At 45.0% G+C, this 21,145-nt stretch overlaps 1 protein-coding gene across 4 annotated transcripts in view; it reads right to left on the bottom strand.

The window, feature by feature from the left end:
• BNIP2 (BCL2 interacting protein 2) overlaps positions 1–21,145 on the bottom strand; it is a 248,240-nt gene that overhangs the window by 37,830 nt on the left and 189,265 nt on the right. For all 4 annotated transcript variants that reach the window (XM_078685227.1, XM_078685228.1, XM_078685225.1 and 1 more), the window contains exons 8-10: positions 20,272–20,403; positions 667–753; positions 439–537 (exon numbers count right to left, since the gene is read on the bottom strand). In XM_078685227.1, the coding sequence (XP_078541353.1) occupies positions 439–537; positions 667–753; positions 20,272–20,403 (318 nt within the window). The remainder of the gene's footprint in view (positions 1–438; positions 538–666; positions 754–20,271; positions 20,404–21,145) is intronic.

Genomic DNA, 21,145 nt, shown 5'->3' with positions numbered 1-21,145 from the left:
ACCTGAATGGAAGCCAAGTCAAACACTAGAGAGCATGTTGTGCAATGACCTCATAAATTGCAAGTTAACCACATCTGAAGCAAGTCGCACAAACAGGAACTTTATATGGAGGAGTTAAAGTACTTAAAAGAAAGGAATCAAATAGCTTTTTGAGCCTCTACTACGAGGTATTTGTGCAGAAAAAGAAGCTTAATTAAAAAAATAATAAACAATAAACTTGAATTACCTAGTAACTGTTGGTTTAAACCTTTTACAGAATACAGGCTTGGACGTACCCCTCTTCAAATGGTAGACTGAAACAATGACAAATCTCTTCTTCCCTCCTCAATCAGTTGCACAGTTTAAAAAAAATACAAAAAAGGCCTAACAAAAACATCAGTAAACTAATACTCTCTTATACAAGAGGAAACAAACTATTGCAAAACCACATGAACTTACTGTTTGATGCATTCTGGTATGCTCACATACTCCATCGGAATGAGGTCAGCTAGCTCAACCAAGCTAAAGACATACTTAATTTTTTGACTGAATTTTGAACTGGGGAAAAAAGCAAAAAAGCAAATTAATGGCTTTTATTTCAAGAACTATTAATTTCTTCATACCTATAATTTTGAAACAAAGTAATTATTGTCCTTGAAAGAAAAGAGTAAGTTCAAGCTTTGTTACCTAATAAATGGTCTGGTAACTGCCAAAAGAGTTCTGATGAACCAGGAAGGATGAACTATAATTAATGCCTTCAGATTTTTCCGTAACCTTAAAAAATTAAAACACATTATCAAAAAAGGAAAAGTTCCTGTCGATGAAGTGATTAATAGTAATGAACAATATATTACTGTGCTTATTTCGTGAATACTGAACTACATGGATATGTAGAACAGGTCAATGAAAAGTCAATGCAGACTGTATAAGAAGCAAATGTGTGTTGTCTGTGCGTGGATGTGTGTTATCTGTACATCATTTAGTTAGTACTAATTACATGCAACTTTCTCAATACGACACTTTTTAGCTCGGGGATCAATTTAGCTACCTCCTAATGTGCACACTAGGAGTTTCTTTTCTGTACCAATGGCCACTTATGAATAATAGATTTGCCACTAAGTTTCATAGATCAGAAACATGTACTACTTGTGGTTCTGGTTCTGTATCCTAGACACCTTCATTGAAATTAAAAACATTGGAATAATTCCCTAATGTGTACTGACCCAGAACACTTAGTAGCCAAATATATCTAAGAGAGAGTGAAGGGGGAGACTAGCATGCCCGTTACAGAGGAGCATCCTCCGAAGTCTACCAAAGGTAAGGTTGTCTGAATTTAAACACATTTTAACTAACCAACACCTTTCCAAAAACTACACTACAGCACTTATAACTAAAATGTGTTGCTTACCATACCGGACAAATAAAGAAAAATGCAGCCTGACATGATTTAATGCAAGAAGAACTAAAAACACCCTGTCAATTTATAGATCAAGGGGCTTCTATTTCTCATGATGCCTACCACTGGCAGTTACCCCACATTCGATCTTTTGAGGGGTATGATGAGCTAAATAGGAGAGAACATTTTGTCTTTGGTGGCAGAGAAAGAAAGCTGGGGAGAGTAGTTTAGGACTTCACGGAAGGATTCCTACAATGCAGAATCAGGACCAAAAGTATGCAACCATTTATTCTAAACAGTAGTAGCTTTAAGGATAAGTCATAAATATTAGAACAGAGTACCAAGCAAATGTTTTATTTTCCACACATCTTTGTAAGCTGTCACCAAAGGACTTTTATCCCTTATTGCAAAGACGGTCAACTGAAAAGATTTTTTCTGGGTGACTTCACCTACATTAGTCATAGAGAATCATTAATACAGAGCATTAGTTTCAATAGGAATGAAAGAATTAATGAAAACACTGAAAAATACTACATTTAAAGGTTGAGAAAAATATAAAAAGTTAAATACTACCAGAGAAAAGTACATGGATACCTTTTCTAACTGCCATGAAATGAACTTTTCATTAGTTGCTCATTTGCCTCAGCTCACTGCTGCTTGATAAACAAATTGTTTAGTAACTGTAAACACTTCATTGCTTTTGGGATGGAGGGGGACAGCATTGCGAATCTTAAGGTGCAAAATTTTACACGGGTACAGTAATAAAGTCAATTTCTTTCATTAAATGTACTAATTGGAGAAAGAAAGATCACAAGTTACTTACCCATTCTTGCATTCATCTATCATGAGCCACATTGTATATACGGTTATTTCAAAGCAGAAAGCTACCGAAAATATATTTCGGAATGGATTTAGAAGAATCTGTTTACAGTAGCCAACCGAGTGTTTGCCTTCTTGACTATAGCTGATGTTCTTTTCTGACAGACCTCTACAGGTCTGGGCCTGCTCCACTGCAATTCCATCCTATGCCTCACCCAGCCCCCCAACACTAACCATCCCCATGACCACATTAAGACCACACAATCATACCGGAACCTTGCCATGGCTGCGTTCCCTTTAACCCCTTCGCTGCGGCGGCTATTCCGCCGCAGCGCTAAGGGGACGGGGCGGCGGCGCGGCGGTCCCGTGCTCGTGACGGAACCGCTCCGTCACGGCACGCGGGTGAGCTGTGCTTGTGACGGAGCGCTTCCGTCACGGCCCCGCCCGCTCAATAGAACGCGCAGGCGCGGCGGCAGGGCCATGACGGAACCGTTCCGTCACCAGCACAGCCCACCTGAGGCTCGTGACGGAACGGTTCCGTCACGAGCATGGGAGGGGTTAATGAATCAACTTGGGACCCGCACACACTGCTGCACTCCGAGAGGCTGAAAGCATGCGCACAGTATACAGGGAGGTACAAGTCTGTGACTGTGACCTTCCTGTACTGGCCATTTAATTAAAAAGGCAACACTAGCAGCGTCCCAGCATGAAAGACCACAGGACTAGTACCATGTTGGTTTACAATTACCTCACTGAAAGTCATCACATTTCTAATCAGTGCCTCTAAAATCGGAAACCAGTTGTTGCTTAATTGCATGAAACTTTACTGAAACGGGCCTAAAATAAATATGGGCCACTTCAAAGATTTACTTCAATATTTTGAAATGTGTACTGCTAGGATTCTTCCCCATGTGCAGCTAATAATATTTAGCTTTTTTCTACAGCCTTTTATTTTGGGTGTTGCATACGTTTTATTCAGCTATTATTGGCTTAGTGTAAGGCCCTTTCAACCCAGGACGAATATTGTTCTTGTTGTAATACTAGTGGAATGCAGAGATCCACGTAAATCCGAGTTTGGTGGCTCAGGGGACTAATGAGTCTACTGCAGGGGCCGGTGTTCGACCTCATGGTCACAGGTTCAAATCCTGGCGGGTCCACTCAGCCTTTCATCCATCTGAGGTCGACAAAATGAGTGCCATTGAGTTGGGTAACAACAAACATCTGTTATTCAGCACCAAGATACCTCTGGGTGAACGTGAGCTTTACAAATACACATGTTATGTTAAATGTTGTAGGACTTCTGCATGCACCGCAGATGTGCTGCAATGTTTTGGAATGGCCTGAATGGGGCTGTGCTGCAGATGGCACAGGCTCTAAATAAACCTCTTTTCTCCTTGTCAGCCATTCTAGGAGATGGAGAAATAGTAGGTAGTAATCCAAATTATTAAATCAGAAGAAAAAACTCTCAAATCCAAACCAGATTGAGTAGAAACTGAAGAGTTTGAGCCGAGCTCAAAGGAGACTCCCTAGCAGAAAGTCCGGTAGAAAATCTGATGGGCAAAAGGTTCTCTCAGGAGGGTTCTGGAGTGTGAGGAGCACTGATTGGTTCAGGAAGAAGTTTGATCTCTTTTACATAACGAAGGTTATGGGTTGCAAAAGGGAAATGAGCCTAGGCCTCTTTTCAGTTTGCTATACTACTAAGCATTGCTTTTTTATGTACCGGAGACTCCCGTCTCGACGATGTGGAATGATTCAGGCATGTGAATCTATGAAAGCTCCAATACTGGAGTAAGTATGAAATATATTATTACTAAACAATTGTAGTTAAATGTAAGTAACTATATTTTCCAGCACTGCTTTTTCACAGTCACATGTTTTGGATAAATTAACAGAGGCACAGACAGTTTTCAAAACTGCCTGAACGGATTGGTACATGCCCATATAAAGAGTGGCCCAGACAGAAAGGGATTGTCCCAAAATCTTTTTAAAGATCTGGAGTGGCTCAAAGAAACAACATGTATTAGAATGAAGTAGGGAAGAGGACTTATAGGAAACAAAAAGAGGATCCAAAGGGATATAGATGCGTCTCTGCAGATAATGAATGATAGCAGGCAAAACACTAACGTAACATGATGGTGTAAAATTGTAATGTTCCATCGATACAGAAAACTGCTTAATGTGTAGTTGCTCTGTGGCTTCACAATACTTCTCTGCAGAATAAAACTCATGAAATGAATGTCTTGTAGTGTGTATTAAGATCATGTAACAAAACCAAAAAAGTAGATATAGATACAAATAGATTTGAAATAAACACTGCCTGCTCCACTTGCCTTATTCGCTCCTGCATTGAATAGTACTGCTTTACAAAAGTAGTCAGTATTCTCCTTATCACAGAATGTTCCAGTTTCTGCAAAGACACATTTCCACCTACAGCACCTGCTGTGCCCACATTGCTCATGATTTGAGTGGTATTTTATTCTTTGTCACAAAGGTATTTTTGTTCTCTCATTACAGTGATTAAAGCGCTGCACATTCCAACAGTAGATGCTTTCTTTAAAACATGGATGACTTCCTAGCCAGCCACACAGATCTGACCACACTTCGCTAATTCCTTGGCTCTGCAAATATATCCATTCTTTGGCTCACAATTCAGAACATACATTTGATTTGGTGGGAGACTCTGCTCACAAAAAGTCTGGGTATCAGAACTAGCTGGAGCATGTCAAGGTTATTAATATAAAGTTGCAAAGTGGCATAAGTGTCCATGAATGGTAATGTCTGAGCCTTGCAAATAAAGGAGTCATTTAATAGGAGGGAAAATGTAGCATTTATCGGTTTGAAAAATCACAAATCTTTTACCTACCAGAGACAAAGCTTTATAATTTTGGATTAGATGCAAAGAGATCTGAGGTCGACTCATGCTATTTCTGAAATAACTTCTCTGGGAATGCATGGTCTAGTTTCCTTTAATGACTACTTTAAACATGTGAAACAAGAGCATCTGCCAATTCCTGTTTTTAGCTGAAACATAATGCAGAATAACAAAGGTGTCCATTTGAAGGCCATTTCTAACATGAGGGATCTTACCCTGACATTTCAGTGGATAAAACAATATTGCATTGACTAACAAGACAAGCAGAGGTTGAGGTGAAGTTGATGTTGGATTAATATGTGGTGGCAGGGATGGTGAGATGAGGTTGAGCTCAAGAGACGGTCATACAATGAGCGGAGAGGTTAAGGTGGTTTGGAGGGTGAAAAGGGAGCAGAGAGTTGACTGAAGAGAGATTAGGTTGAGAAGTGTTGATGTTTAGGTGAGAGTACGGTAATTTAAGGTTGTGGTGAAGTTGAGGGGGTGATGTTGAACCTCACCATTAAAAGAGGGTGAGGAAGAGTGACGCTGAGGCAGGGGTGATGATAAGAAAAGCAGGAGGCTGAGAAGGGGGGCAACAGAGGCTGCAAGTCCCCAAGGTCCAACACCAGGTAACTGCCAAGGCAGTGGATGCATCAGAAACAGTAGTGCAATGTCACTGAGCTTCATTGTACAGCAGCCTCTTTCCAGCAGCCTTCTTGTGACAAGTGTGCCAAGGGATTCACCTCAAAAGTCAGTTGCAAATATTTAACTGGGATAACTAGGAATGGGATACAGAATCAGAAAAGATTCGGAAACATCTTTGAGATACTACAAGAAAAACACATATGCAAACAATAAAATACATATATACATATACCTTGTGCTACGTCATCACTTATTTAATTCATCATAGTAATAACGCTTGAGAACGAGAAAATAGATACAATACTTAAGCCAAGCAGAAACTACCAATCTAGTCAGGGCAAGGGAGTTCCACACCGAAGATAACCCCTGCTCACCCCCTTGGAAGCTTGGCAGAGCAGCCAGGCTTATCCCAGAGGCTTATCTCACACTAGGTACACAACTAAAGAAATTCCACACAAGGTTATATCAAAAATAGCCTTCGTATTACTCATAAAACACATTAGGACGTAATCACATGTATACACTGTGCCACCTGGCACTTAGTGTGACTTTAGAAGGATTACATACACTACAGGGCCAAACAGGCCACTATCATAACCATCACAATTCCCAGTTAAGAAAAGCAACCAGTAACTACTGGTAAGGGTGCACTTAGCATAAGCACATTATGCATAAATCATAGGCAGTACTCAACATAGCACGTTAGGCCCACCATCAACAGCAACCGTGCCCCAAAGCACCCACTTCCAGAGGGCACACATTAGGCAAAAGCATTAGGTGAATTCCAGAAATACATCACGGTGAATCTCCCTGCATGGGCCAACAACTCCTTGGAGTCCAATTGCCCCCACCACGGTCGGGGTGCAGCTGCCCGCGACCAAGCAGCACAGCGGCAACGATATAAGCAAATGCAGAAGCGTGTTGGATGCACCAGGTACGGGGGTGGGGCATACACCCACAACGTCTCTGCCTCTGACGAGCAGGTGAGGATGCAGCTGCTCGCGACCATGCGGCGCAGCTGGTAGTTAATGCCCGTAATGCACAATACGGCCGGTCATGGGCCTCCCACCTTGGCTCCTCAAACCGGGGCTGCCCGCAACTTTGCAGTGCAGCCGCTCTGCCAGGAATGGGGAAAAACGGGCAGCAGGGCACGGAGCGAAGCCTCCTTCGACCCCGCCCACAACCAGGCATCCTTCGCCTGACTTCCTCTTCTGGTCAGCTCCTGTTGGCGCGCCATGTATGGCAAGGGCCCTGTCCACGGCCTGCTTTCCTTCGGGCCTCCCATTCCTCTCGGACCCTCGGGGGAAGGCAGTGCTGCATGGACTGCCGGATTGCGGGCAAGCCTTCCTTTTCGCGTTGCTCTAAACTCAGCCGCCCTCCGGCCCCGCTGTGGTCGTGCTGAAGAGCAACTCTGAACGCGGTGTCCTCACTGGCTTCTCTGGGCATGGCCGGGCAAGATTGCAAACTCAGGCCGGCCCTGCTAGTTGCCTAGCCACGCTTGTGACTCCTGGGGAGTTCGTCCAGCTAACGGGCGGCATCTTTAGATTCCTGCAAATAGCTTTGGCCTCAGGCTCTTGAAGCCACCGTGGAACAACCCCCAACTGGTTCAGAGATACCGGCTTCAACCCAGGGCACTTACCACACCCTAACACACACAAGAGCACTTATCCTCTGTCTGTCTGCCCCCAGAAACAAAGGGAACAACTCTCCCGTCCGAGAACAGCGCTCCAAAAATAGCATGGATGGGGAGCACCGTGCTCACCCTGTGCTGAATTTCAAAGTCTCAAGGGATAGAGCTGGGCCCGAGCAGGCCAGCTCACAGGGCCCTCTAGCAGAGGGGAAGTATTTTGTGGCGGTTCCTCCTGGTGCCCAGCAGTCCTTCAGCTCCAAGTAAGCACCAGTTCAACTTTCATGGGGTCACAGCCCCAACATTTATATTACAACATGTCTGTCTATGTTCTTCCCCCTTTGCACAGGGCTCTGTTCCCGGTCCAAACCAGTTCAGTGGGGTACTTACATACCCCCACTATTTTCACTTGCACAAACACCTTTATTGTTTTTGTAGGCTCTGGCCCCAGACCCACCACAGGGGCATGGAGCCAGTTATGTGGAAGGCAGGTACAGTCCTAGTCAGGATCAGGTGCTACTCCTCCCACTACTCCAAATGCAGATCGGCCTATTCAGCCTAGCACTGACTCAACCAGCCCATCTGGAGCCACTGCACCTCCCTAGCCCCTGTCATCCAGAGCCAGACATGCAATACACAACAGGCAGGCACAAAGTCAAACAGCACACTGAAATGCCCACTTCTAAAAGTGGCATTTTTAAAATAGTGATAATAAATCTGCGAACACCATTCCGCAGCATTTATTGCCACTATTCCAAACATACCAAACTTGATCACACTACTCCTGTCGTGTAAGGAATTACCACTGACACACATATCAGGGAATCCCCAATCCATTACTATGTGAGGGCAGCCTCACAGTAGTGGGAAACCAAATAGGCTGCTCGTCACTACCAGGACAGGCCACACAGTTAAGGCACATGTCCTACCTTTTACCTAGAGCGCACCCTGCCCATAGGGCTAGCTAGGGTCTCAATTAGGGGTGACTGACATGCAGTAAAAGGGGAGTCACAGACGTGGCAACCAGTTTATGTGCCACGTCACAGTGGCAGTAAACTGCATGCGCAGGTCCTGCAATGGCAGAGGCCTGAGAAAGGTTACTTTGGTGCGTGGCGCAAGCAGCGCTGCAAGCCCACTGGTAGCATTTAATTTGGCGTTGGGTATATGAGATACCACTTTACAAGGGACTGATGGGAAAATTAAATACGCCAAACAGGTGTACACCAATCTTACCAAGTTTACCATTGAGTGCATATGCACGTTAACACTGGACAGCAGAGATAAAGTGCCCAGAGTCCTAAAACCACCAACACCAGGGAAAAAAAAAAATACCAGGAGGAAGGCAAAAAGTTCTGGATGACCCCGCCAAAAGGGCCAAGTCCAACAATTGGTCCCTCTGTTTAAAAAAGGTTACAGATATAGAGGGAACACTGTGGTCTTGTCCATGTGATAACCACTCTAAGCAAACTCTTTTGCATTTAATTATTTTGTGCAAATTGCACAGCCCAATACAAGACCACTTTTTAAAGCAGTTGCTTTGCAAACTAGGTCTTTCTGAGTGCAGAGTAGCCCTGCGGTATGCACAGTTTTTTATTCGCCTGAGGTCCTTTTTTAGGTCTCGCCTGTCAATGCGCATGCGCATTGAGCAGAGCGAGACTATGGGGGCTTAAACAAAGCTTACCTACACTGGCGATTCACTGGCGATTTGATGAAGTGCATGTGCACTTTTAACTCAATGCGCAAGCGCAATTAGTTAAAATGCGCGTGCACAGCATCAAATCGTCAGCTTAGTGCCGCCAGCAGCTCTTCCCGCTCCGCCCCCTGCTGCATCAAAGGCTTGGCGCTGTGCCTCAGCCCAGCCATTCTCCTCCCCTTATTACCCCCTGCGGCATCAAAGGCTTTTTCACAGCCGGCCGGCCGTGTCTCCTTTTCTTTCTTTTTTTCATTAATTGAATGTCTTCCAGCAAGCTCTCCTCATCCGTAGCTTTAGGTGTGATGACAGCATTTCCTTATAAGATTACTGCTCTCTTGGGAATATATGAGGGCAGGAAGCCTTCTGAATTCGGCTGATCATTATCAGAGAGTGTTTTGGTGAAAATACGGGACTTTTCTTATGCGTGCTGCTACAAAAAGAGCTCAGCTCTCCTTAGCTACGGGAAAGCGGTTTGGCTTACTTCTGCTCGCTCAGCCAGCAATTGTGCCATGTGGTGTGTTTTTAGCGTTACTAGCTCATTGGTGTGTACTGGCTTGCCACTTTGCTGGAATAAAGTACCGGCCATAACGCTGAATACGACTTTCTTTTAATTAGTTCACCAGTTTGCTGGCAAGTGAATTTGAGAGTAATAGTGGCAATCATGTTTGAAACTGCATAACGTGAGCGGAATAAGCTTGCAAGCCGCAATCACCCCACATCCACCACCACATCCACCACCACCTCCACATCCACCACCACCGCATCCACCACCACATCCACCACCACATCCACCCTCACCCTCAACCCCTCACCCCCTCACTCACCCTCACTCTCACCCACCCCCTCACCCCCACCCCCACCCCCTCACCCTCACTCACCCTCAACCCCTCACCCTCACCCACCCTCACCCACCACCCCTCACCCTCACTCACCCTCAACCCCTCACCCTCACCCTCACCCTCAACCCCTCACCCTCACTCACCCTCAACCCCTCACCCTCCCTCACTCACCCTCACCCTCACTCACCCTCAACCCCTCACCCTCACCCACCCTCACCCTCACTCACCCTCAACCCCTCTCCCTCACCCACCCTCACCCTCACTCACCCTCAACCCCTCTCCCTCACCCACCCTCTCCCTCACCCACCCTCACCCTCACTCAACCCCTCACCCTCGCTCACCCTCAACCCCTCACCCTCACCCACCCTCAACCCCTCACCCTCACTCACCCTCAACCCCTCACTCACCCTCAACCCCTCACTCACCCTCACTCACCCTCAACCCCTCACCCTCACTCACCCTCAACCCCTCACCCTCACTCACCCTCAACCCCTCACCCTCACTCACCCTCAACCCCTCTCACCCTCAACCCCTCACTCACCCTCAACCCCTCTCACCCTCAACCCCTCACCCACCCTCAACCCCTCACTCACCCCCTCACCCTCACCCACCCTCACTCACCCTCAACCCCTCACCCTCACTCACCCTCACCCTCACCCCCTCACTCAACCCCTCTCCCTCACCCTCACTCACCCTCACCCTCTCACCCTCACTCACCCTCAACCCCTCACCCACCCTCAACCCCTCACTCACCCTCAACCCCTCACCCTCACTCACCCTCAACCCCTCACTCACCCTCAACCCCTCACCCTCACTCACCCTCAACCCCTCACCCTCACTCACCCTCAACCCCTCACCCTCACTCACCCTCAACCCCTCACCCTCAACCCCTCACCCTCAACCCCTCACCCTCAACCCCTCACCCTCAACCCCTCACCCTCAACCCCTCACCCTCACCCACCCTCACAACACATATTGTGTTACAATAGGTGTCACATTTGCGAAAGATAAAACTATTGGCATTGTAAATAACAAAGCTATTAATTTCGCTATTTTCAAAACAAGCACATAAATAAAAAATGTGTCCTTTACAATACCAATAGCTCAAACTTTCCTAATGCGAGACCTATTGCATTGCTGTGCTTCTCTCCCCTGCTGCACTCTCCTGCTCTCTAGAGATGTGGCCTAACGACCAGAGCTGCCATCTAAGTCACGTAAATACAAAACATGTTGCATTCCAAATGCTATAGGTGTCACATTCGCGAAAGTTATAACTATTGGCATTGTAAATGACAAAGTCATCAATTTAGCAATTTTAAAAACCAACAAATAAATAAAATATGTCATTTACAAGACCAATAACTCCAACTTTTCTAATGCGAGACCTATTGCATTTGCAATGCTTGTTTATGTCTGTGCTTTTCTGAAACGGACTATTCAGCTAGAAAAGCAATGATAGATTAGACTATTTATTGAATCCCTTAGGGCATAAAAACTTGATGACGAATGGAAGTTTTTTTTAAATTCACATTTTCAAGAATGTTGATTCCATGCATGTTTTTATGAATCTCTGCCTTTTGGATGCTGACGGAACCTTCCAGCCCACGTCTCGCAGCCCCCGCTCCGCGGGCGCTGCTCGTGCTGCGAGAACCTTTGAGGGAGTGCTGGTCTTATCTTGGACACTTGGGACTGCGCTGAACCTCAGGAGAACGTTTCTCAGCCTGCTGCGGGACTGCGAGGACCAGCGTGCAGTGCGGCTCCTGATCTGCCGCAGCTAGTCCTCTTCCCGCTCCGCCCTCTCATAGGATAAAACTGCCCTGCAATCTCTGTCTACTGGGTGTTATTTGTGTTAGGAACTCGGGAGTGCTGGTGAATCTCTGCCTTTTTGGACGCTGACGGAACCTTCCAGCCCACGTCTCGCTGCCCCCGCTCCGCGGGCGCCGCTCGTGCTGCAAGAACCTTTGAGGGAGTGCTGGTCTTATCTTGGACACTTGGTACTGCGCTGAACCCCAGGAGAACGAATCTCAGCCTGCTGCGGGACTGCGAGGACCAGCGTGCAGTGCGGCTCCTGATCTGCCGCAGCTGGTCCTCTTCCCGCTCCGCCCTTTCCTATTTCATCGCTGGCTAACCCGCGGGCGCGCGCCGGGCGAAGCCCGGGCAAAGGGAGGGCGGTCTGCGGCCGTCCGAGGACGGTTGAGGCCGGGCTGGGCTATTCCATTTGATTCCAGGTTTCGTTCCCACACTGTTACTATATTCGATATAGATTTAGAGTTTTTTGTCCATCAAAAGTGTTTATTGATAACTGTTGATCGGTTGCCATGGCCTTACGATCAGCAAAAAGCAGAATGGTTAATTTGAATACTAATGCAAGCATGGTTACGGGTACATTGGATCAGTTTTTTAAACGGGCGACTGGAATCTTAGAGAAGGAAATGGCTTTTGCAGAAAAGCGTTTGTCGATAGACATTCTAACGGGCAAGTGGTCTTCTTTGGGTGTGATCGGGTCTGCTGTAACACCGGCCCATTGTAGTGACCCGGTCGTTCTTGTAGACACTAGCCCAAACCCTTGTTCATTGGATGAGGGGCCAGCTGGTTCTGCTACAGGCTCTATGTTGAGTTCAACCTCATTTAGTCCTCCTTCCAGTGGCTTGAGCCACAGAACATCTACACCAACGCCTCCACCACCTGTTCCTCGGACAGAACAAGACCAGGTGTCGAGGAGAGTAAATAAGAAATGTATTGTAACTCCTAAGCATGTAAAAAATAAGAGAGGGGGAGGCAAGAGGATGGGCGGTGGTACAAGACTTACAAAAACTCAAAATTCCAGTGATGCTCCACAGGTTGTAGTTCAGTCTCCTATCTCTAATGATGCATTAATTAATACTGATCCACCTTTGATTCTACAGAACCCTAATGAGGATCTTCTTGCTAAAATGGAAACACTAGTAAGGTCTCTAATATTGCCCCTGATCAATCGAACGAAATTAATTGAAGAAAAATTAGATCAGTTAGAGCTAATAACAAAAGGGGACACTTCAAAACTTGATGCACTAATTAATAGTACAAAAAGCAAAGATGTCAGAGCCTCTTCCACTATATCCTCAGGAAACGTTAAGCCTCCTAAAGCTGCTCCTGTGGCTCAGAATATTCAATTAGCCACGGGGGAAAAAGGTGTGGCAAGTAGAAAGGCCCAAGGCACTGAGGTAGACATGGCGGTTGCCTCTAAACAGACTTTAAATCCAAAACAAGTGGTCAAACAGTCTTCGAGTAACGCACCTCAGGGTAAAGAAGTGCAAAGAAAGAGGCTCCCGTGTGTAAATCCCCCCCCCCCCCCCGGAATCTATGCCTCTGACTATTATCTTAACAGGGGTACCAGAAATTAACCCAGATTACCAAGAATCAGATAGGGAACTTAAGAACAAAGTTATTTTTTGGCTTAGCAAAAATAGGAGATTACCTCCGGGTTCAAATTCGGAGATTTTAGGTGTGAGGTGAGTGGCATGGTTGGGCCATAGCACTAAGGAGGGAGATTGCATAATCGATAATCTTAGAGACACATGGGTTGTAGACTACATACGTAGAGAACCAAGGTTTGCCAGATTGGGTGACATTCAATCACTAGGCTTAGATTATTTCTACCCACATACAATTCCTAGTTTACCATGTCTATCACAGAACTTTGGCAAGGGTAGACCCATTGGTGTCAACAGATTGGATTGGGTAGGACAGTATCTACCAACAAGAAATAGGTTTGACCAACTCATGGGACTGGAGGGGGTGGATTGACTCCGGAATGCCTGCATCTCCAATAGCGGGGCTGAAGATACAGATAGGGATAGGGCTGTCAGCCCAATGAGGCAAAACCTAGATGAAGTAGTAGGAACTTGGGCAGAGACTGTTAGCAACATACATTTATGTCCCAATCCGTTGATTGTTCCTATAGTAGCGGCTAGGGGAGAGAGAGACTAGGCTGAACAAATAGAAATGGTACCCGCGAACCTAGATAATACTCATATAGCAGTAAATCAGGGTGGGAGAGTTAACACCAGACAGGTAGAATTGGCACCCTTGGATGCAGATATTGGCCCCGTAGCAGTAATTCAGGGTGAGAGTGATGCGATCCAGTCAAAAGGAACAACATCCCTGGGGGAACTAGATAGTCTGGCTGAGGGTTGCCCTTTCCGCCTGATATCATGGAACATAGCTGGTTTTACCCGGAGGCTAGAGGATCCGGTATGGTTAAAATTCGTTGAATTCTTTGATATCATTTGCCTCCTAGAGACGTGGAGCAGAGGGGACCATAGCTTGGATGGATACCAAACGTTTAATGTCCACGCCAAACCCTCACATGCTGGAAGAGCGAAGGGTGGGATTATGACAGCTATCTCTGTGAAGTATAACATGATAAAAACTGTTACATTGGTGGAATCCCCCTGGTACCAAATGCTTATGATTAAGGACTTATTTCCTGTGCCTCTGCTTTTAATTAATTGGTACTACAATATATTTGATGCCCATGAAACATCGGTTATTTAAAAATTACAGGATGAGATTGTCAAAGTAACTAATATTGTATTTCCTCTTTTTATTATGTGGGTAGGTGATTTTAATTGTATTTTTTTAAATTTAGCGGAACCAGAGTTTGTGGCTTGGTAGACTTAAATGACCAGACATTGGCTCATTTTAAACACTCAAAACAAGGGGATGCTTTGAATAATATCATTTTGATTAATGAACTGTGTGTCCTGGACATGTCTAATTTCTCAAGGCCTGTGGGCATACCCACCTTTCAAGGTACTGGGGGCCAGATGAGCGTAATCGATTTTGCTATTGTCTCCAGCAGGTACACTCATCTCGTAAATGATTTTCAGATAGAAGTGAATCCTGCTAGTGACCATAACCCTTTAATTTTAATTTGAGTCCTGCTCTTGAGAGAGTTCAGACCTTGGAACAGCCAACAAAATTTAGCCAGAATCAGGGGGTCACCTTAAAGTGGGATAAGGTAGACGCAAGGCAACTCGAGGTGGACATTTTTAAAGCAAACAAACTACGGATAGGTGCTTGCTTATCCGCAACCAATGAGCCGGATGTAATAATAAAGAATTTTGAGGCTCTTCTAGGCAATGTAGCATCTCACCTTTTAAAAACTGTGGGTTGGGAAAAAGAAAATGGCCGTAAATGGTTTGATGCAGAATGTTCCAAAGCACAAACTAGACTAATGAAGGCACTACATCAAGTGCCACGGGATAGGGAGCAGGTTAGAAAGTCAAGGAAAATTTATAGAGACGCTATTATTAGGCGAAATTTAGACTTAAGGAAAAGGCATGGGATGATTTAGGAAAAGCTTCAGAACTTAAGGATAGTAGGCTTTTTTGGGAGGTAATAAATCGCCCATTCCTAAAGAGCGACGAAAAGGGCAACATGTTGGTGCACATACCAGGGGATACCTGGGAAGCACATTATGGAAGAATTTTTAATCCAAAAGGGGTGACACTGTCAATTCCTAATGAGGGGGCTAGTGATTTCAACTTGGAGTCAGCCCTAACACTTAGCCTTTCACTCACCCTCTCAGAGGTAGAGGACGCTCTTAGGAAGGGTACCCCCCTAAAGGCCCCAGGGCCGGATTCAGTCCCTCTGGATGTTTTTAAATACAACGTTGAGGTGTGGGCACCACTCCTATTAAATTTATTTAGAGTCGTTATGGTAGGGCATATTCCGACTTCCTGGCAAGAGGCGGTAGTGGTACCTATATTTAAAAAGGGGGACAAAGGTGACCCGTGCTGCTACAGACCTATATCGTTAATAGATGCGTCCTGTAAGTTGATGGGAAGGGTGATATTGGCACGCCTGGAAACCTGGGCCGAGTCATCAGGTATTATCGTGGATTCCCAGTATGGGTTTAGGAGGGGTAAAGGAACCACAGAGCAGTGCCTTAATATGGCTTTAATTATGGGTAAGTACATGAAGGCCAAGTGTGGTTGTATCCACTTGGCCTTCATGGACTTATCCAGTGCCTTCGACACTGTTTGCAGAGGTAAACTGTGGCAGATGATGGAGACCATGGGGTTTGAAGAACCGCTGGTCACCCTTCTCCGCAGACTGCATGCCGTTACAACAGTGAGGATCCGATTTGGCCCAGGTGGGGAGAAGACAAAGCCTATCCCATCGACTGAAGGTGTTCGCCAGGGATGTCTCTTGGCCCCTTTTTTGTTTCTGGTGTACACCAACGGTTTGGAAGGTTATTTGTTGGAAAGTTGTGCAGACTTTCCCCAGGTTAATGGTAAACGGATACTGATGTTATCTTATGCAGATGACACGGTGCTAATGACCCTAACCGCCAATAGCATGCAAACGTGTTTGAATGCTTTTGACGCTTTTATGCAAGGATTAGATCTAAGGGTCAACTTCACACAGTCTTTTGCCATGGTCTGCGGCCCTAAAGGGGTAAAATCTCGCAGGTATATGGTGAATGACTCAATTATTGTGAAAGTCCACCATTTTAATTATCTGGGGAATTTATTCAATAAAAGCCTGCGTTTGGATCCTCTAATTTCAGACAGTGTTCAAAAGGCTACGCAATCTATAGAGGCCCTTTTCCGTTTTTCAAGTAAATTGGGTCAAAAGACGGTTGCAGAACTAACAAGCATTTACAATGCAATGGTCTCGGCAATATTATAGGTAGAGCTATTGGCATTGCTCATTATTTTTTATTTTTTTTGTATCCCTAAATAAATGGCATTGTCATTTATATTGGCAATAGCTTAATTGCTTCCATATGCGAGACCTATTGCATTAGCAGAGAGAGAGTGAGGTCGTGAGATAGAGAGAGTGAGGTCGTGAGATAGAGAGAGAGTGAGGTGGTGAAATAGAGAGAGAGTGAGGTGGTGAAATAGAGAGAGAGTGAGGTGGTGAAATAGAGAGAGTGAGGTGGTGAAATAGAGAGAGTGAGGTAGTGAGAGAGTGAGGTAGTGAGAGACCGAGAGAGTCAGGTAGTGAAAGAGTGAGGTAGTGAGGGAGAGAGATGTTCTGAGGTAGTGAGATAGAAACAGAGTGAGGTTGTGATGTAGTGAGATAGAGAGAGAGTGAGGTAGTGAAAGGGAGTGAAAGTGAGTTAGAATAGTCGGGGAATAGATGGCGGAGAAGCAATGGACGAAGTTGGGGGGAAAGAAGAGGGAGCAACAAGGAGTGCATGGGTGCGGTGTGTGTTTAGAGGAGGGGAGCATTGAAGCAGGACACGAGAGAAAGAAATCACAAGTCTTTCCAGACTTTCCAGAAACCAATCAAATCTATCCCATTTTGTGTTGAATTTCTAGAAAAGGCGTCAACGATGGTAACCGAGTACTAGGGTACATAGAGATAAATAAACCAATCCTGATTCAGACTGGAAACTCCCAAACCTATCCCTGTAACGTATACTAAGAGTCTGACGAGTACGAACGAGCTACCAGAAGCTGTAGCAGTAAGCAAAATGTGTGAGTGCATACCAAATCCGGAGGGCAATCGCAATGGGACCAACTCTTGGCTAATTCTGAAACTGCGATCGAAAATGCAAATTATAGTAGGGGTTCATTGTGGATGCTAAATAGAACAAACACTGACAGTAATAGGCGGTCTCAATGCACGTCACCCTCGGAGAGCAGTGAGCAGTGCAGCGACTGCACCAGTGTACAATGACACACCAACCTGCTCGGAGCACCGCGCGCCACTGGGTCCCCCCAAGGGGGACATGGCTGCGCCTCAGGTCACAACATAATTTTAAGGAGGCGGCAGGGAGGGGTGGGGGCCGGGGAGCGGCAGAGCACGATGGAGGAGAGCTGCGGTGGGGGGGGGGGGCGAGAGCGCGACGGAAGAGGGAAGGCGAGCGGAGCAGGGAGGTCACAACATAATTTTAAGGAGGCAGGAGGGAGGAGTGGGGGCCGGGGAGCGGCAGAGCACGACGGAGGAGAGCTGCAGCAGAGGGAGGGGGGAGGAAGGGGGAGAGGCGAGAGCGCGACGGAGGAGGGCAGAGGGAGGAATACATTTTTTAAAAAAAGAAACTTACCCGACTGCCCGTGTCTGCGTCAGAGCAGAGGAAGCGGCTTCAGTGTGGGTGGAAGGCGGCAGCGTCACCATGTATCCTACTAGCGGACAGACAAGAACAGCGGGAGGGGGCGGGAACAGCGGAGGGGGTGGGAGGGAGGCAGCGGGAGGAGGGACAGCGGGAGCCACGAACAGCGAGACCATCCTCATAGGAAGAGAAACCAAATAATTGCCGACGGAAGGTTCCAAATTTTTCGGATTTGGGGGCGTGTTCGGTGGGTGTGGCTAATAGGTGAAAAGAAGAACACCGAACACACCTCCAAATCCGAAAAGGACGGAGCCTATTTGGAGTGGCGGCTCTCCCCTCCAATGGCTGGCCTCCATTTAGGAAGCCAGCCAATGGGAGAGAGGCAAAATTAGAGGCGGGATGAAGAGCCCCTCTAAGAAACATAAGATCTCGCTACTTCCGGTTCTGACGAACCGGATAGTACCTCGACCTAAAAACTTTATATAAAGTAAAATGCCTTCCTGTTGCAACTTATGGCGCGGGTGTGTGGGGGATACAAAATTGTAATAAAATCCAAGTCATGGAAAATAAATTCATAAAGCGCCTTTTATCTGTCCCATCTGGTACTTCAAATAGATTCTGTCACACTGAGGTGGGTCTTGAATTTGTGAGTGATACTATCCATGTCTCACCTTTGCTGCTATGGAGCAAGGTTTGGAGGTCTGATGAACTGAAACTCACAAAGGAAATCTTGCAAGACTGACTTAAGCTTGATTATCTAATGGAGATCCCATGGCTACTATATGTAAGGGAAACAGTTACAAGATTGGATTGGGACATATATATCTAAATCCCAAAACTGTTGGTAGGGAGACCAAACTAACAATTAAGAACGCCTACCGTACCAGCTTAGGTATGTTAAGAAATAGTGAGCATGCAGTATATGATGGGGGTAAGCAGCAGCAGCCTTACCTATCCTATATTATGCATGCCCAATGGCGTTTTTATTTGACAAGGTTTCGCCTTGGTATGCTGCATTTTCTTTTTGCTTTTCCAAAGCAAGCGGGGTGGTGTGAGAGACTACCCCCTTGACACTGTAATAACAAAGTTTCACAAAATACTGTGCACCTCATTCTTTTTTGTACTCTGTATAAAGATCCAAGAAATCGGTTCATTAAGCCTGTTTTGTTAACTCTTGGATCCCGCTATTACAAAGAGGGCTATGAATATTTATTATCCTTATCAACCCCAGCCATATGTAGTGCTGTGCTTAGCTTTATTAGACTAGCGCTCACTATCAGAAATCGATATTGAACAGCATTATTGGATACCAACGATTATTATTCGATATACATTTAGTGGATTATTGTATACATTGGTATCCATATGGAACGCACATGCACTTTACAATATCCTTTGTTCATATATGTGACCTTTTTATTCTAAATGTATTTCAAATTTAAACTGGACATATAATGTATTATGGTTGTTAATATAATTGTATGGTCTTTTCTTCTTTTAATTATATGTGTAATGTCCCCTTTTAATCTGTTTATCGTTTTATGATTCTATGCTTGAATTGAAATAAAGTTCGTTGACTTGTATTGTATCTCGAGTGTTCTTAATACTATGAGTCAAGTTATAACATAGCACGAGACATATGTATATATGCATTTTATTGTTGATGTATATGTGTTTTCATTTTATGATCTCTTAAGATCGAATAAAGATTCTCAATGGGATACAGTATAATGCCCACAAAGTAAACAGTACTGCCTGAGAAAAGGTAGAGCTGGAGTTTGATAGCACATATTTACCAATGTTGAAAACCAAAGAACATATGAATTTGAATAAATCTGTTAATTGCAAATTACTTATGTTTTACACATTTTATATAATAAAATCATAGAGTTCTGAATTATGTGCCTGTTCAACATGTGTGCAAGATCTTATACATTTATAGAAGACTGAGTAACAGCTTATTTACTAATTAGTTGTCTGATTCTTTCATTTGTAACAATGGCAACAGAACATGGGGCATGGATGGACTCAACCCATTCATTAAAAAAGCTGTGCATGCAATCAAAAGGAAATGTTGAATTTTGGATATGTTACCCTGTGCAAGTTTGGACCAGTTTTATATTATTCTCAAAAATATTTACATTGTAGCAAGTTCAACTGGTTGCAATCAAATGACTTCTTAGCACCACTGCACCAGTCGTTATTTGTGAGGCAACAGTTAATACGAACATTTAGCGTAAATGCCACAAAACATTCTATTTACGTCGCTTTTACATCGAAGCATAATATTCACAGTAAAGTACGCATCACCAGTTAAGATTGGAAAGTCATAACAATATAGTGCAGACAGTGATTTCCATGATCCTTAACTTTACCGTCTATCAATCTGCTGATAGCATTTTCTGAGCCAGCTTAAACTTGGCATTTTCCGCCGCGTAGTGGCACCATTTAAATACACTATCATGTAGTTCTCTGCTACCAGCATTTCCAAAGTGCCAATGACATATCTGTCAAAACAAAAACAAGGTATCAGGCTTCTTTAAAAATACCTGCCTAAAATATATTGAATATTAATTATTTACCAATGTCAGAGGTTTGCTGATTGTTCCAGCCTACAGATTTGTATGTGATGAGGTGCATGTTTGTGAAGACAGCGACCGAAGAGACAATGTATGGGATTTCACAGTACACCAAGCTTAGCAATATGTAGGTCAGGGCAAGTACATGGTCTCAATACGCAATGCTCAAAAGGCCACTGACATTCATTATGGACTTTAGTAACTGTAACTAAAGCATGGCGATCCATTACGAGTCACAAAGGAAAGCGCCCGGCCTAGGGATGATCCATCCTGCTCGCAAATTGCAATAGAATGCACAAATACTTTGTGACCATTTTTGGTTCTCCAATGCATTGAAACTCAAGCGACCGTTGAGGGCATGTAGAAACTATTCACAAAACATAAGCTGTCAAAATGTAATAGTTTACATTCAGCATATCTAGACAGACATGTGTACACTGCAGCTGCTAGGTTCGAGGCCTGCTGTCTGATGCAGTCCCCATCTCAGCATCTGCAAATTTTCCCAAGGGCTTGCAATTGGACTCCATCCTCATTCAATCTTCATGAAGTGGTCAGATGGTGACATTTTGTGGCACAACAATTTGCAGCAAAAAGGCTTTGATGGCCCTTCGCACCTCAAAGGGTGTGGTCATATTGTAATACAAAAGTTATGCTGTGTCCTGCCTCTTTT

This window comes from Lissotriton helveticus, chromosome 3_2 (genome assembly GCF_964261635.1).
Source record: "Lissotriton helveticus chromosome 3_2, aLisHel1.1, whole genome shotgun sequence".
In the NCBI taxonomy this organism is placed as follows: domain Eukaryota; kingdom Metazoa; phylum Chordata; class Amphibia; order Caudata; family Salamandridae; genus Lissotriton; species Lissotriton helveticus.
This window is presented reverse-complemented; position numbering and strand designations above follow the sequence as displayed.